Raw genomic sequence first — 18,001 nt, 5'->3', positions numbered from 1 at the left:
TCCATACTGAATACATGCTAGGGTTGTCTCACACAGGACTGGTGTATTGGTATTAGCGGGGGGATTTTTACAACATGTCAGCGGGTCTTCTGGAAGATCAATAAAGTCTGACTTGATTAAATTCAAATCCTTAAACTGTTCCCTGCCCCAGTGGGGATTTGAACCTGGGTCTGGTAGGATAGCAGGCCACCTCTCTACTGACTGAGCTACAGCCTCTTTAGTACTCCAAACTTGACTCCTGCATAGAAGACAAGGCCTTCAAGGCAAGATGTGATGTCATGTCTTTAGTAACTTCTTAGCTTCTCTTCTTGGCAGCAGATGGCATCAGTAAGCTGGGTGACCTGGCTGAAGGATTTGTGCAGCCTCACAATGGTGATCCATTGAGTGGTGATCATCCTCACTTGGCCAACAAGCTAGTGATGGATAAGTCCCCCCCCCCCCTTCTGAACCTGCTTTTTCTTTAAGGCAAGAGTAAACATATTTGTGAGGTTGGCACACACTGTCCCAACTGAGAGCTATCTCATTCTAAAATGGATATCATGATCAGTTCTTGTCAAATCTTCCATCCAACAGACATTGTCCTTAGAATTACACTTGACAGATTCTTGTGTTGGGTCAATTCTGCCACTGCAGTTCCCAGTTCAGAGTCCAGGGTCCACATCCCTTCTCTTCCCAAGAAATAACCTCCACTCAGTCCTCCTGCAATCAAGCTGTTTCTTTTACATTAGGGCCCCAAAGTAAGTGACTGAGAGGACATGGAAGAGTCTCAGAGGATGGGGCAACTATGTAGCCTTCTGCTCCATTATGCTTGTTATAATGTGTGGGTCTATTCTATGAACTCAGCACATGTCATCTGTGATTCCACCCAACCTACATCAAAGCTGGTAGCTGGGTGAACTCTATCACCTCTTAAGGACACCTCCAATGGGTGGATGTCAGGAGGCTGGGGGAAGTGTGCTTGTAGCATGTTGTGACATACCTGTTGTACTGCTTTGCATTTAAAAATCGTATGAGTTTCTTCACTGCTAGAGTTGGAATGTCTGATGGTTGGATGCTGTTGTAGAGAGCCTGATAATGATTGTGTGGTGACTGTTTTTTATGCCCAGGTGTTCTGTGCATTTCCTGTAATAACGAGGGTGCTGTGTACTGGCACAAGGTGCAGCACAGAACTGTGTACCAAGCTTCACAATTCTGCATTCTTTCATTCATAATTGGACACATTATCATCCCAACCCTGATTCCCACAAGGAGAAATAAACAAATAAATGAAAAATAATAAACGAAAAATAATAAAGTTAAAATGAATTACGCAATTTGTATACAGATAATATCCCCCAAAGTGCATTATATTCACACAAATTAATGAGGGACTCCACCTGAATCAGAATATGATTACACAAAAGTATTCTTATACTGAGACAGGTATGGAAAAAACTGCATATTACTGTGCAGAACAAAAATTATACAAATATAAACCAGGGTAGAATTAAATCAGTTTACTGAATATACTTTTACAGCACTCTGAATTATGTGGTACCTTCTATAAATAAAGTTAATTTAATCTACAATCCTTGGCTAGCAGATTCCTTTACAACCTCCTTCCACTGTGATGTCCAAATCTCTGGCCGCATGTTATCTCCATACACCTGTGAACAAAACAACTATACAGTCTAGTTGCTTGTGATGCACATTTTTCTGTCCCCCTTCTGATCCCTCAGTGCAATACATCACATACTAATCCTGTTACCAAAATGCTTAGACTACACTGACAACATGGACAGGTACACTCTCTCTCTCTCTGTCAGACATGGGGTAATAGTACTATGTAATAGTAATAGACTATTACAAGGTTTTCCGAATATTAGTAATAGTAACAGATTAAAAATAATGGCTGTAGTAATAATAGTGATAGTAATAATGACAAAGTTATGGACAACAGTATATTACTTTCCTATTACAGACACTTATTTAGTCTTCATGTGTCAACAGAATAAATCATACATGCAGTGTCAACCTACTGACTGGAGAGTGACCTACTAGCCATCAAATGATCGAGACATATATACTGTACTTGTGCATTATGTGGGATAGCCTCCCAACAATAATGAAAATGATAACCATTTTCAATTTTAATAACTACTGTCATTGCAAATAATATATTAATAGTAGCAGTACTAGATGACCAAGTATTATTATCAGTAATATAATAGATAACCACTAAAGTAATAGTAATAGTAATATAATAGAGAACAACTGAAATTAATGGTAATAGTACTAGTAACAGAAACCCAGTAACAGACCCAACGTCTCGAGTGTGTGTGTGTGTATGTGTGTACTATATAATGGGCAGCTGGACCAAATTTGGTTAAGGGTCAGGCAAGAATGAAGTGATTTAACAAGAGATGAAAGTTCAAGGTCACTCAGTTTTGACTGGCTTTACATCAAGCTCTGTGGAAGGACTGAGGATTAGACAAGGATTAAGTAATTCAGTTCTGAAAACAATTGATCAAAGGGCCCTCTGACTGACTGTAAGGAGTGTGTTGCACAGAGTGCTCCTTCTTGTTTATTATAATATAGAGCATTAGCATTATCCTACCAGATGGATATACAATGGGCTAGACAGAATTCAGAAACAAAACAAAGAAAATTAAAATACAACAGGATCTCAAAATTCGTGCTGGCAGCAAGGTCATGCACATTCACAATATCACAAAATAAGAAATGTACAAGCATCCCTTTCTTAAAAGAATTCCATCATCCAATTCTACATTTCCCCATGAGCAGCATGGGAGCCCAGGGCTAGGCAGTTGGTCCTGACATTTAAAATGAGAGTGACCAGCCTCACTCATCCCTGAGTGGCATTACGTGAGCAATAAACACCAACCACCCCTTGGATATAAACCTTCACCGGCTCAATCCGACTGGAGCACAATAATTATCCACTAAACCACCAGGTGCCAAAATTTGGTTATATGGTTACCACCCAGGGTAGTAAATGATTTCCTGGTGTACAGGAAACAATTTGGCTTGTCACTCAGTGTAAAGTCACCCGTAGGCAGAAGGACGAGGAAAGACCGAAGGAAAGGAAGACAGACGAGGATGGAAGGAAAGAAGGATGGAGGAGAGGAAAGGGCAGACACCCAAGAGCGGCACTACATCAAGTGAGTGGATTCAATATTCTGCTTCAATGGGAATTCTTTTTTTACATCCTTTCCAAGTTACTAATATCCGATTTTTTATATAATACTGGAGGCAAAAATATGAAAACTCATAATATTCTGAGGCATAAATTAAAAATCAGTCAGGTGCAAAAACAGCTGTGTTAATGCCTGGACTGGTAAGTAATTACCTTCATATGACCTGATGTATATAACCGGAAGTGTCTCTTCATGTTTTATGACTGATACTCATCTACAGCTGTTTATGGTGGCAGTATGTTGTGTTTTAGGTGGTTACATAACTTAAGTGCGAGCCTTGAGGCCCCAGTTCCACAGACCCACTGAACCCAGTACAATCCTACTATTATACGTGGGATGCCTGCAGCACCTTAACATAGTGAGCCTTGGGTGCTTTTTAATTCATGAACTGCAACATGCCTCAGTATAGGAAATGGCTCTGACTACTGTTTTACATACCTTGCTTGAGACCACTTAAAACTGAATTTCCCATGCTTGTAATTTTGGCAGCTATGACAATTACAGTACATATGACCTGGAAACTTGCATTCCCATAATTTGTCATGCCCTTTTTCCACCTCATACCAATGTAACTACCATTTTTCATTTTATATATATATATATATATATATCCTAAGCCACAGTTTATGGATTAAAAAGCCAACTGTTCTACAAATTACTATACCACACCAACTTCATGCCAAAATCACACGATATGTTTTTTCCTGTACATGTTTCACACCACAGATATTGTTACTGTATGTTTTCATGGAAGGAGGCCCACAAACAGTATTTATATAATAAACACTGAAATTTAACATGAACACCTAAAAACATACAACACTTGTTGAGAAGTGAAAACTGAAAACTACCTTTAGTTCCCCTTGTCCTATACAGCCCCCACTGCATCTTCTGACAAGATATGCATATGGTCTGGCAAGAGATAATGAAGAAAACCAGTTCAGGGACTGCCCCCTTTCACTGAGTGCAACAATGTGAAAAAAGCAAGAGTAAAGGGATGTTGTGGCAGGTGATAGCTCATGGGTCAGTCACTGAAATGCTGAAAGGCTCATGTGATGTAGATGTAATGATGGTAAAGACTAACCTAAGTGCAACTTTGAGGAAGGATTTGATGCTAGATGGCTGGCTGAAGAGTGTGAGTGTGGCTGGTATGTCTGGTAACGAAAATGTACATAGCTATGATGGATGGTCCAAGAATGGGTGTGAGAAAAGATGGAATGAAAAGCAATGGGTTCAATGTCACTGTTGTTGCTCAACCCTGGTCCATTGGATCGAGTGGTCACGTCAACCACTGGCAAGCAACTACCACTGAGGGATTGTATCACAGGTTCCCTATACTGTTGATGTGTCTGCATCTTAGTGTGGCATGTGCTGTGCAATGTTCCATTATGTGTGTTATATTGTATGGCTCTAATCTACAAGCTGGACATGTGTCATCTGTGATTCCACCCAACCCAAACCTAAGCTGGTAACTGAAGAGGGCTGGGTGATCTCCAACTCTATGTTTAGCAAGGTGAACTCAATCATCTCTATTGATGGACACCTCCAAAGGGTGACTGCCAGGAAAGGGGGAAGGAGGCTTGTAGTAAGGTGTTGTGATCAAGGTGTTATGCTGCCCTGCACATGAAGTGTGTATGTAGCGAGGTGTTCTTTCCGTTATCAGTGTTGACTGATATATATACATATATATACAGGGTGTCAGTGAATGGCACCAACAAACTTTGGGAATAAATCCCTTACTGAAAAACAAAATCACATAACTGTATCCTATAATGATATGCAAAAAAATGAGCCACTAATGAGATGCAGGGTGTGAACTGAAAACAGTGCGTGCTGTCCTAGGATGAGCCCATGGATACTCGGTACCAATCCAAAAACTGGCGCCTCCTCCCTCACCCCGTCCCCCTTCCACTTGTTGTATCCACGTACTGTCCATAGTTACGGTCGAATGATGACAATACTGTACATGATGTTTACTGTGGTGTATAATAAACGAAACATTGTGTCCTTGAACAGTTTAATTAATACCATAATACACTAAATACGTGGCCATTAAAATGATTGTAATAAACCGTGGTGTAGTACACAGAATATGGTTATGGCCCACTCACCGATGTAGATATGCTATCATTTCCACATTAACTCTCAGCTTTCTGACATCAGCATTACGTTCAGCATGGTCAGAAAATACATGTACAGTATTATGATTATGAAAAATAACATTCAGTATTTCTTGCAATCTCAGTGTCCGTCACTGAGAAACTATTATGTTAATTGCGAGTATCAAAATGTATGACACGAGGGAAATTAAACCATCTAAAACAGACTCACGTAAGTGCGTCAAAACAGACTCACATACGTACATTACAACAGGTGTTCCACATGTATCCCTCCCCCTTCAATACATACATGACATCACCGAATCATAGACTGCCACACACGCTCAAATGCACGTGGTGTGGTACGTAAACGATTGCATGCAGCCTGAATTCGTGGGAGTAGTTCATCCTCTGTGTCAACAAACGTTTCATAAACTATCATTTTAGATAGCCCTTCAGGTAGAAATCTATGTGCTTTAGGTCAAGAGACCATTTTGGCAAGGAAATGGGACTGCCATTTCCTATCCACCTGTTGGGATACTGGGGATCGAGGTATTCCCGTACAGTCATGCTGAAGTGTGCAGGTGCACCGTCGTGCATGTCGCACATCCTCATGCACCTTGCTAGAGGTACATCGTCTAGTAATGACTGTAAATCATGCTCTAAGAAAACACGATACATAGAGCCTGTTAGGCGACCAGGAAGTACATGTGGACCTCTGATACAATCACTAACTATGCCGCACCATTCATTTACAGAAAAGCGATGCTGATATCCTCTTCACCATGTAATATGAGGATTGGCCTTCCATCCTCTTCTGTCTTTCTTTCCTTGTCCTTCTCCCTATGGGTGACTTTACACTCCCTCTTCTGTCTTTCTTTCCTTCATTCTTTCCTCTTCCTTCTGCCTGTGGGTGACTCTACACTGAGTGACAAGCCAAATGGTTTCCTGAACACCAGGAAACCATTTACTACACTGGGTGGTAACCATATAACCAAATTTTGGCGCCAGGTGGTTTAGTGGGTAATTATTGCACTCCAATCGGATTGAGCCCGTGAAGGTTTATATCCAAGGGGTGGTTGGAGTTGATTGCTCATGTACTGCCACTCAGGGATGAGTGAGGCTGGTCACTCTCATCTTAAATGTCTTGACCAACTGACTAGCCCCAGGCTCCTACACTCCTCATGGGGTAATGTAGGATTGGATGATGGATGGATGGATGGCCTCATCCCAAGCATGCATGATGTGACTGTTAAACATCCCTGTTCTTGTGAAAGATGCCTCATCTGTGAACAGTATCATCCTAGAAAACTCTGGATCGAGTGCTGTTTGGTATAGAAACCAATGACAGAAGTTTAAGTGTCATGGAAAGTCCTCTGGGAGTAAATGCTGAACTCTCTAAAAGTGGTAGGGGTGAAGGAGATGTTCATGAAGTACACTCCATACAGTAAAATGACTGACCCCCACATCACTTGCCATTCCGCTAGGGCTTGCTTGCGGATTCGTTGCAACTACCTCTATGATCCTCTCTTCAAGTTGGGGTGTGCGAACAAAGCATCGTAGTCCTGTTTCTGGCAGATTGCACCTAGAGTTTTCTGTCTCTCTCAGCCTTCTGTCTATGGATGGATGTGTTGGCTCCTGCATTGGCAAAATTTTTCCGCCTATGCATCCGTACCTCAAGTTTTCCAGCCTCTTGGAAAGAAGCAAATATTCATCCTGTTCCTAAAAAGGGGGCAACTTCTGATCCATCAAACTATACACCAATTGCAATAACTTTCATTCTTGGCAAAGTTTTTGAGACGCTAATTAACAAACACATAATCAAGCATCTAGAAATCAATAACTTAATCAATGATCGGCAGTATGGATTTAGACATGAACGTTCAACTGCAGACATTCTTTGCCTTCTTACCCATCAGATTAACAAAACAATAGACCAACACGGTGAAACACACACAATAGCACTAGATATATCAAAAGCATTTGACAGAGTGTGGCACCAGGCCTTATTGTCTAAGATATCACACTATGGCCTTGCATCACTGGTTCCTCTAATTTCTTCTCCATCCATCCATCGATCATCCAATCCTACATTGCCCCATGAGGAGCGAAGAAGCCCGGGGCTAAGCAGTTGGTCCTGACATTTAAGAGGAGAGTGACCAGCCTCACTCATCCCTGAGCAGCATTACATGAGGAATCAACCCCAACCATCCCTTAGATATAACCCTTCACCGGCTCAATCCGACTGGAGCTCAATAATTACTCACTAAACCACCAGGTGCCAACCTTCATAATAGAAAAATACGGGTCATGGTAGATGGTATTTATTCTCAGTTTCATTCCATAAATGCTGGTGTACCTCAGGGATCAGTTTTGGCGCCAACCCTCTTTCTTATTCATATAAATGACCTATGTGTCACTCACAACCCAATACACTCTGATGCTGATGACCTGACCCTTCATAGTTCTTTCACATTTAGTACCTCCTTTACACAATTTGATATCATAAATTCCCAAATAAACAGAGCAATTTTTCTGAACCAGGACCTTTCTAAAATTAATCAATGGGGACAAACAAATCTGGCCTCATTTGATGCTCAGAAAACTAAATACAATTATTTCTCCAATAGAAAGAATCCCTCAGACTCTCATAATTTTAAATGATGTCAATATTCCCATATCCACTACAACTGATATCCTACGTGTTACTCTAAACTTCAACCTAAGCTGGACAGCTTATGTTAAATCCCTTGCTAAAAATGCTTCCAAAAAATTGGGACTTACATACAGAATTTGTGAGTTCTTCACTGACGAGCAGATGGCCACAATATACAAAAGTCATGTGCATTCTCAGATTGAATACTGTTCACCACTGTGGAGTGGATGTGGAGCAGTTGCATTGAGGCAGTTGGACAAAATGCAAAATAAAGCCATTAGATTAATCAATGACCCTGCCATCATGCAAGACCTTCCTCCATTATCAGTATGTAGAGATGTTGCTTCTTTAGCATTATTTTATAGATATTTTTACCATAAGTGTTCAGACGAACTGGCTTCAATTGTTCCTCCCCTTCACATTTTCTCCTGAAATACTCGGGCAGCTGGGAGCGCCCATGAATCCACACTCTCTCCCACGCAATGCAGAACCGCTGCTTATCAAAATTCATTTATCCCAAGAACTACTACTCTCTGTTCCCACAAACATTTAATCCACTTCAATTCAAATCCAGTTGTTATAAATATTATATGAATGGAGGATGCCTTTAGGCACATGGACTTATTTTTTTTTCCCTTTGTTTTTCCTTCCTCCATTCATTATCTATTAATATATATATACTGTGTATATATATATACTGTATATATATATATATATATATATATATATATATATATATATATATATATATATATATATATATATATATAGTGTGATGTGGATGCTGCTGCTGGAGGAATCTCTCTGCATAAAGACGGGCAGCTTTCCTACCATTTCCGTGCACAGAACCACAGGTCAGGTATATATCCACCAGCTCCATACAGGAGTACTACTGCATCCTGTTAACCTGGGGGAACCGCGATAATCCGATCAGTAAGGCAACGTAAAGAAGAATATTGTATCTTTAGCCCTCACGTAATGGACAGATTGTGCAGCTGTAATAAGACAGTGCTGCATTATCAGTTCGATGTCTGACATTAATGAAAAAAGCCAGAGTAATCATCTGGCTTCGTGCCTTCATCACATGCGAAAAACAGATCTGCCAGATCTGTGAATAACAGTTGCTTTATTATTACTGTTCTTGATAGTGGGTTACGTTTACAGTAGTGCACACTTGCAACATGCTGGCTAAAGGTAAAATACATAACATTATCACCTAAATCAGCTGACTAGTAGCGCAATGTATTGTTAAATGTACACATACATAAAACCTTACATGCACACAGCACATGGATATTATGAATGATCAAGAAGGCTCTTGCAAAGTACTGGCATTCGTTACCATACACACGTGGATACAAATCTCATTAACACACACACACACACAATCATACACCAAGACAGACACATGCACACTACCTCCCCACACACCTATAGCAACAACCCCAACACACACACACACACACACCTCCCATCACCCCTACAATCATAACCATAACTCAACCATACACACTCACATACACTTTTACTCACACCCTAATACGGACACCGAGTCATAAATGGATGCGTCGTACCCGATACGCCTTACCAGGTGGAAACCTCAGCATAGTTTACACTGCAATGTTGCATTATTGCACATTTCCTTCAAAGTAGTTTCTGTGTACGTGCTTCTGATTCTGGTAGAATCCTCTCCAATGTCTAAGGACTGTATGTCTTTGGTTTGTATTACTGCATGTGTGAACAACAGCATGTGTATTTATTTGTACAAAATTGTACTTCACCTAGCAACACCTGAATTAATACTATCACTGCCCATAACCAAGCGACCGACAACCTGAAGTTTTCGGACACCTGGCACAGACTTTTCCTTCAACAATATGATCAGTGAAGAGTGTTGCAAATGATCGACACTGTACCTTGCTGTGCTGGCTCAGGCACGTGGTAAGTTTCTGCTAAACGTGTTATATCAGCAACATATCGTAACACACATGCATGAAATGATTCAGAACATGTAAACAGGTAATCGTTATACCAGTACTGTGTATTACTTCACAGCGCAACTGTTATGTCAATTGTTTGTGGTTAGTGCTGTCCTGGCAACTCTGTTGTGCTATATTTCTTTTTAGACGTCTATCTCCGTAATGAAGCATTTCTAACGAAGAGGGTAGAGAATAATGTTATACTATTTTCCACTATACAACTGATCCTCAAAGTATGTCGGTGCCATTCAATAACACCCTGTATATTGTATATACTGTATGTATGTATCAAGCGTAAAAAACTGTGTGATAATTTCATCCATCCCTTTACCAGCATAACTGAGTCCCATACGCCTAGTCTTGAGCTTGTCTGTAATATCATGGCAATACAGTCTGATGATGGCAACAGTCTGTTTAATTTGATCTATCATATCTCCATACACTCACTATACTCACTTTACAAACGAGCTCAAGGATGTCTTTCTTGGATAGTTCAAGATGTGCTCGTTCTCCCCACTGGTACTCTCGGCAGGGGGGATCAGCACTGGTATCCTGAGTCACCTCAAGGTATCTCTCACGGACTAGATCCTGAATGTGAAATGAGCAACTTTAGATCATGCAGTTTCCTTAATGTAAAATCAAACCAACTATACACACCTGGCCTTACAAAAAATAGTCTACTTACTGCCAGACACCTTAATCATGTGAAGGGTGGCCACAAGCAAATCACCTCTATGCTGCTGCCCTGTCCTCTGCCATTTGGTTGCCTTCCCTCTAACTCATACACCCCCTCTCTCATATCCACTCTATCCTTCCATCTCATCCTTGGTCTCCCCCTCCTCCACTCTCCTTCCACCTCACTCATATTACACTGACCTAGGCAGTCTCAGTTTCCATCTCACCACAAGACCAAACCATCTCAAAAGTATTTCTTTTATCCATTCCAAATTCCAATCACATCCACATCAACACTACAGTGCTCCTTTACTTCCTCAATTGGAGCCCCCACAAACTGGAGAAAGGTGCCACCACTCACCAGATAATGTAAAATGCAAAAGTGGGGTCAACTTGAATTACCCTCTGTTATCCAACTTTTGTGTTACTTTACTGAAAATAGGATATTTATTGATTTATCTACATATAATACTGGAGAAAAAATGGCTCCTTTATCAAAAATATAAAAGAAATAGAAGGTTGCGCCCATCTCAGTTCAGGGACAGTCTACATGCGATTATTATGTTGCCTGAGTATTGATCACGGTCATGTTTTTAGGTGGTGAATGTACATCTGTAAGGAAAAATTGTAAATGAGTATATTGTATCTTATATAACAAATGAAGGAAATATGATGCTTAAACAACTGAAAATCGTATGAACCCACTGAGCTCATGTGGAGGCGCTTTCCCATGGGTAGCGTGGTGTAGTTTGTGTGCCGCCGCCAGGGGCCCAGGGTGGTGCTGATGTGTATACACCATAACTGACACCCGCGCCTTTCGAAATCAGCCGATGTTTCCAAAAAATATAGTGCCATGGTCCACTGCGCAGCTAAAATATACAGTAAGACCTCAATGTAACAGACTTCAATAGACTGGAGTTCGCTTTTATCTGACTTGAGGAGCTACCGGACTAAATTCCTATTTATCGGAAAAAGTCCGATAAAGCCAGAAGCAGGCCGGACTGCCTGACCACTTCAGCTATGTTCACCACATTAAGATAAATAAAAGACATATTTATCAGTGTACAGTACAGTATTATTAAATATACCATTACATTAATGTAGTGATGTTACAGCACAGTACAGTACCCCAATGGTAGTCAAAACGGTTTAAAAACCATTCATACGATCCAGACTAATGTCTGCTATATCAGAAAAAGTCCGGGATAGCAGGGGGAAGTCTGATGTCGCTTTTATCGGAAATTTGCATTTTTCGGAATGGCATGGGCCAAAATTAGTCCGTTATAGTGAGGTCTTTCTGTACGTGGAAAAATAAACTGTATGCAGAACTGAGACATTTTCTCAAAGCAAGAGGAATATAATGCCTTTAAAAATTTGGGTCACTGATTTCGGCCCTGTAAGATTTCGGCCGTACAGTTCTTAATATTATTAAGTTTATAATGGATAGAATCATGTCCGGATTTGCCAAATGAAAGATTACGATCTTTGGAAACTGCATGATAAATATTTCCAACAACTGAGATTCATAACACTTGGTAAAAAATGTGCTGAATGCAAACACACACAATAAACTTTCATGGTTTTTAGTAAACTCTGTGGAGAACTTTTCAGTGTAAATCTCATTTAGAGCATCAGTAATATATTTACGATGAATATAATACTGGTATAATGCTTCATGCATGAGTAATAATCCTGATAGGAATTTTTTAAAGGAAAGTACACTAGCTCTGAGCGGGAAGTAACCCCACACTGTTTAGTGATCCGGCAAACACTGGCAACTTTCAAGAGTTTGTGGGGGCTCTAATTGTCAGTCTCTCTCTCCTTCCAACTCCACACTTAAGTAACTCATTTCCACTGTTCTTAACTATTGACTTGTATCCTTGCAACAGGTTCCAACTGCTGCCTCAAAGATTTTAGTGTCTGGTTAGCTATCCAGGTCTAGGTTTTGCTCCCTTATTACCTTATCACTCCAGAGGAACTATAAACATCGCTGCTAGGAAATCATCTTGGCATTCATTACTGCTTGGACTACTACTCAACCAATAACTATGTCCTCAAGCTATAAGAAACAATGGTATACAGAGCACATACCTTGTTTACCAAGCAACACACATTTAATTCAGATGTTCATCTTATTTTTTCTTACTGTACACTAGACCTTCCATTTGCACTGGTCAAGTGTTCACCTAGGGTTCAATGCATTTCGAATCCACACACTTGGAGGTCTATCATTTGATGAAAAGCCTATTGTTAGCCATCTCTCATCTACCCCCTATTTGGTTAAAGAGCTTCTCTAAAGCAGGGGGAGGGAGGATTTGGACATTTGAGAGGCTTAATATTCAGGTAAGGCCAAAATGACCAAAACTACCTTGCTGATGCATTGTTGGTTATAAAATCAATAAATTTTGTAGTCAAATGCTTTTTGCCATTCAATATGTGCTTTATAAGGGTTAGGTCAGAATTTTCTCCTACTGAGGAAAAGATCTGGTGCTATAAAGGGTTGATATTGATACTGATACAGATTATAAACCCTTCAGTAAGCTTATAAACACACCTGATGGATGAGTTTATGAACATTGCCAAGCAATGGGTGAGGCTCCTTTGAATGCATATCCAGTCCCAAGGTCTTGAGGTATTCCTCCATTGCAACTGTGGAAAAGAATATGTAAGAGAACTTGAAGTGATGGCAAGGTCAGTAGGTCTGAGGATATTATTGTAACCCTAAATGTATACATTATACATCAATTTATAAAGCTTTTACAGAGAAAATGCATATCTCAGAAGCACATCAGACTTAAACTAATGAGACGTGTGACAAGGAACCTCCATTTGTTCTCTACCTCTACTGTTGAGGGAAAACCGTCAGGGGAATGGTCTGTCATCATCCGTGCTACTGTTTGAACATATACTATATTTTGCAAATGTCTGATCATACACTGTACAATCAGCTGTGCTGCTGTTTCACCATCATCATCATCACTATCACCATCATGACATGAATTCTCTCACCCAAGGATGGCTTGAGGAAAGGCTGTAGAATACAGAAACAGGAAAGGAGCAAGTCTGCTACAATGTGGGAGAACTACTAACAGCATGCTCTGTGATATGAGTCAGTCATTCAAACATCTGTAAAGCCCATGGAAACCAGGCACAACCTCGAAGACCTAACCATCTCTACATGTATTTTTTGTATTTTTTTTTACAGATGCATTGCACAGATGAAGTCTATCCAAAAGGAAACCAAACTTTTAAAATCGAGCACCAACTGGCCGGCATAACATGATCATAATAGCTATGCTGTGAAGAGATGACTTCGTGCTTTAGTTTGACCCTAACCACATCACACCAGGTTACTTAGTCATCAAGGTACATATGCTTGACTGACTGTGTGTTTAGTGCATCTGACAATTTGTTGCAAGTTGAACAATTAAGAAAAGGAGTTGGTGCAATGAAGGCCTTGATACAAAACAGAGGTTTGAGTGCTGCAGCTGTGCGAGGCTTGCATGAAAGATTGTTAGTGCCAACTTTAACATGGATGTGAGACTATGGTATGACATGAAAATGAAAAGTCATGAGTAAGAGCAGTGGAGATGGGACTGCTAAGGAATGTATGTGGAGTACAGGGGGTGGACAGGATTCGAAATTATGTGATTCGTGAAAGAAGTGGAGTAAGGAAGTTGGTGGACACCAGAATCGGAGAGTGTACTGAGATGGTATGGTCATGTAGGGAGAATGGATAACAATAGAGTGGTGAAAAGGGTGTATCTGAGTGAATTTGAAGGAGGGAGGAGGCAAGGTGGGCCAAGGAGAAGGTGGAGAGATATTGTGGATGAGTGTGTGAGGAAGAGAGGTTTAAAGTCAGTGAGGCTAGGGAACTCACAAGAGATCGAGCTGGCTAGATGAATGTTGTGAGGAGAAGTGCATGACCAGGGATTCAGCACCCCTTTTTAATGTGGCAGCGTCCGGATTGACTCTATTGGATACGTTTATGCAAAGCTACAGAATGTGGTGAATGTTTTTGGTGCATTCGATGAGCCAGGATTCCATCCATCCATCATCCAATCCTCCACTGCCCCTCGAGAAGCGTAAGAGCCCGGGGCTAGGCAGTTGGTCCTGACATTTAAGATGAGAGTGACTAGCCTCACTCACCCCTGAGTGGCAATACATGAGCAATAAACCCCAACCACCCCTTGGATATGAACCTATACAGGGTCAATCTAATTAGAGCACCTTAATTACCCACTAAACCACCAGGTGCCATAATTTGGTTATATGGTTACCACCCAGCATAGTAAATGGTTTCTTGGTGTACAGGAAACCATTTGGCTTGGCACTCAGTGTATAGTCACCCATAGGCAGAAGGAGGAGGAAAGAATGAAGGAAAAAAAAAAAAGAAGAAGAGGAAGTGTAGAGTCACCTGCAGGCATAAGGAAGAGGAAAGAATGATGGAAAGAAAGACAAAAGAGGACGGAAGGAAAGAAGGAAGGAAGAGAGGAAACGACGGTCATACGAGAGCAGCACTACATCAAGTGAGTGGATGGTGAGCATCCCCACCTACCACTAACAATAACAATAATAATGCTCTATTAATTTCATATGGGCTAGACCAAGGCTCCTATCCTCCTCATGAGGCAACACAGGATTGGATGATGAATGAATGAATGAAAAAATTTCATATGGTAAGTAAGTTTTTCCACTGCTTTATTATGATTGCTTATACAGTATGTTATTGAAGTGAAAGGTATCGGGGGGAGGGGGGTTTTGTGACTGCACTGTTAAGTAGGGCAGGTTAACTCTCAATGTATGGACAATCAGATGTAATGGGCACGATTTTGCCACATTAGTCTGCCAAATTAAGGTTTTGCTGTACTGGTGCCCATTGACTGAAAAGTGGTCAAGGTGGGAAAACTCTGGAAGTATGTTCCATATCCTATTTTTTTATGCAAGTATTAACCCACTAATCTGCAATTTTGACATCAGCAATGCCTCTTACTCAAAGTACCTCCTAAATATGGGGATTCTAGTGTAATTAACATAATCCTGCACACTTCCTGTAACCGGCCACTTCCCTTTCTTATATAACTCTACACTTCATTTTTATGCTTTTCTATCACTATATCAAGATACTAAACTTAAAAAGTTCCAATTCAAGTCCTCCACTCAAAACACATCACATTATGAGCCATCTTTACTCTTCACAACCAAATCACTATACTCATCTGAAAAAAAGATAAAATAATAAAAATAAATAAATAAAAAAACAAAATTTCATTCTAACCTTCATGCATCTTATCCCCAGTCATAAATATGGCTGCAAGGATGGATGTGATGAGACCAATTCGAGCAGCCTGAGCCTCTGTGCCACTGTTACCCTCTCCAGCACTCGTGCTAAGTGTGTTTATCAGGATGTAGCTACTGTTTTGAATCTCCTTGATTTTGTACCCAAACACCTGAAAGACAGGGTCATTGATAACCATTAAATATGAATGCCTCCCCCCCCCCCAAGGGGGGGAAGATCATTATGCAGTACAAGAGTATCCCCTTGTACAATGTACAGCTACTGCAAATTGACTTAGGACCTCCCCCCACAAGGTATTAAAAAACACAGCAATTATAGTATATCACCTTGTTTGTTCATGAAATGTCATTCATTAATATGAAATCTAATGTTCTGCTTGTTTTTCAGGACCAGTTGGATGCATTCTGGCATGGAATCACTTAGATCTCTAAAGTAATCTAAGGACATGTCTTTGCACAAACATTTGTCAGTTCAGCCTTGAGGTTGTCCAGACTGGGTGTCTTCTTCTCTCCCATGATTTTCATCATCTTTGCCCAGCAGTTTTCTGTCGGGTTTAGATCCAGACTGTTGCCAGTCCAGTCGAGAGGACCTCAATCCGATTATCCTGAAGCCATTTTGTCACCTTTCTTGACTTGTGACATGAAGCTGAATCATGCACAAAAAAGTCGCACCCATTAACAGCAAAAAAGTTTAACAAATGATCTTTCAGAACTTGAATGTACCGGCCACCATTCATCATCAAGTTCTTAGGAAGAAAGTAGTGGCCTCCTCTTCCCATTTAACCTGAGAGATACCCCCATACCTTTACTGATTGTGTGGAGCTTAACAGTTGGCACCGTGTAAGCAGGGTCATACAGACTACAGGAGGCAGGACGAACCTTGGCACAACACACCTGGAACACTTGAAATGTGCTTTCATCGGAAAACATAACTTTCCTCCACTCATCCGATGTCCAGTGTGCATACTTCTTGGCAAACTGAATGCGCTGCTTCTTCATGCGATCAGTGAGAAGCGGTGTCTTGGCTGTGGTAGGGCTTAGCAAACTCAGCTCCTTCTGCAAGCGGTGTTGGATAGTTCGAAATGAGACATCTTGTAACAGCTGGGGAGGCATTCTCTTCAATTCTGCTGCTGTCAGTTGAGGATTCTCGATTACTTTCCCCTTCAGAAGTGTATCTGTACCTCTGGAAGTCGTCCTCTTCTTTCCACTGCCATGCTTGTGCTCTGGTTTGACATCAGGTGGCAGGCTGCACGCTGCAGCAAGAATCTTCATGACAGTTGACTTTGTGCGTCCAGTACATTCACAAATTGTGTTGACAGGGACATTATCCTGCCTCCATGCAATGATACAGATCCTCTCATCCCTTGAGCAGCACTTTCCAGGCATGACAACTCGGCTCTAGGAAAATAACAGGGCAAACAGTAATGCATACGAAAAAAGAGGGAGGTGCAAGCTCGAAGCGACGGGAACACATACTCCCACTCTAGCTTCAGGGCAAGAACTGACATGCTGAGTGTTTCACCACCTCCTGCAAACACCAGAGGAGCTACCAGTTACTTCTTCCCAAAAAATTCACATGGTAGAGATGGAAACACAAAGCAAAGACAGACAACTCTCCCATAGCAATTCTGTGAGTAGGTTCTAAGTCAATTTGCAGTGGGTGTATGTGGCCAAATGACAATTTGTTCAACAGCCTTGACTGCAGTATGAGTGATCACTTCAAAACCAAAGACACTGTTTCTAAGCTGAATATTATTATCTAGCATCTGTATGCACACATGGTAATTAAAATATGTCCTTGGGCTGTGGGAGTGAATGATGACTGCATATAAACCCTCCAACTCAAGGATGTCTTTCCTGAGCTGTGTGACATCTGATGTTTGCCTGAGTAAGATGAGATGCTAATAAGTTTAAAAGTAGTTGCTACACATACGAATTTCTTGGCTGAAAGAATGAAACACCTACTAAAGATGGTGAGCTTGAATGGACACTTGTGAAGTGAACTCTCATACAGGAGGAGGGTTTTACAACTAGGAAGCAATATACAGTACTTCTAGGAAAAGGATACAGAAGCAACAGGACGTGACCACATGTCAG

General features: G+C 40.9%; 1 protein-coding gene across 3 annotated transcripts in view; it reads right to left on the bottom strand.

The window, feature by feature from the left end:
* Nucleotides 1-1,505: 1,505 nt before the first annotated feature.
* Nucleotides 1,506-18,001, bottom strand: part of MAGE (necdin, MAGE family member) — a 33,685-nt gene continuing 17,189 nt past the window's right edge. For all 3 annotated transcript variants that reach the window (XM_080264970.1, XM_080264976.1, XM_080264965.1), the window contains 4 exons: nt 15,885-16,056; nt 13,161-13,255; nt 10,388-10,519; nt 1,506-1,646 (listed from right to left, as the gene is read on the bottom strand). In XM_080264970.1, the coding sequence (XP_080121096.1) occupies nt 1,563-1,646; nt 10,388-10,519; nt 13,161-13,255; nt 15,885-16,056 (483 nt within the window). In that variant the 3' untranslated portion in view covers nt 1,506-1,562. The remainder of the gene's footprint in view (nt 1,647-10,387; nt 10,520-13,160; nt 13,256-15,884; nt 16,057-18,001) is intronic.

This window comes from Coenobita brevimanus, chromosome 14, assembly GCF_032717465.1.
Source record: "Coenobita brevimanus isolate Jiangsu-jjx chromosome 14, ASM3271746v2, whole genome shotgun sequence".
Classification (NCBI taxonomy): Eukaryota; Metazoa; Arthropoda; class Malacostraca; order Decapoda; family Coenobitidae; genus Coenobita; species Coenobita brevimanus.
Note: the sequence above shows the minus strand (reverse complement) of the source record. Positions and strands in the feature narration are given on the sequence as shown.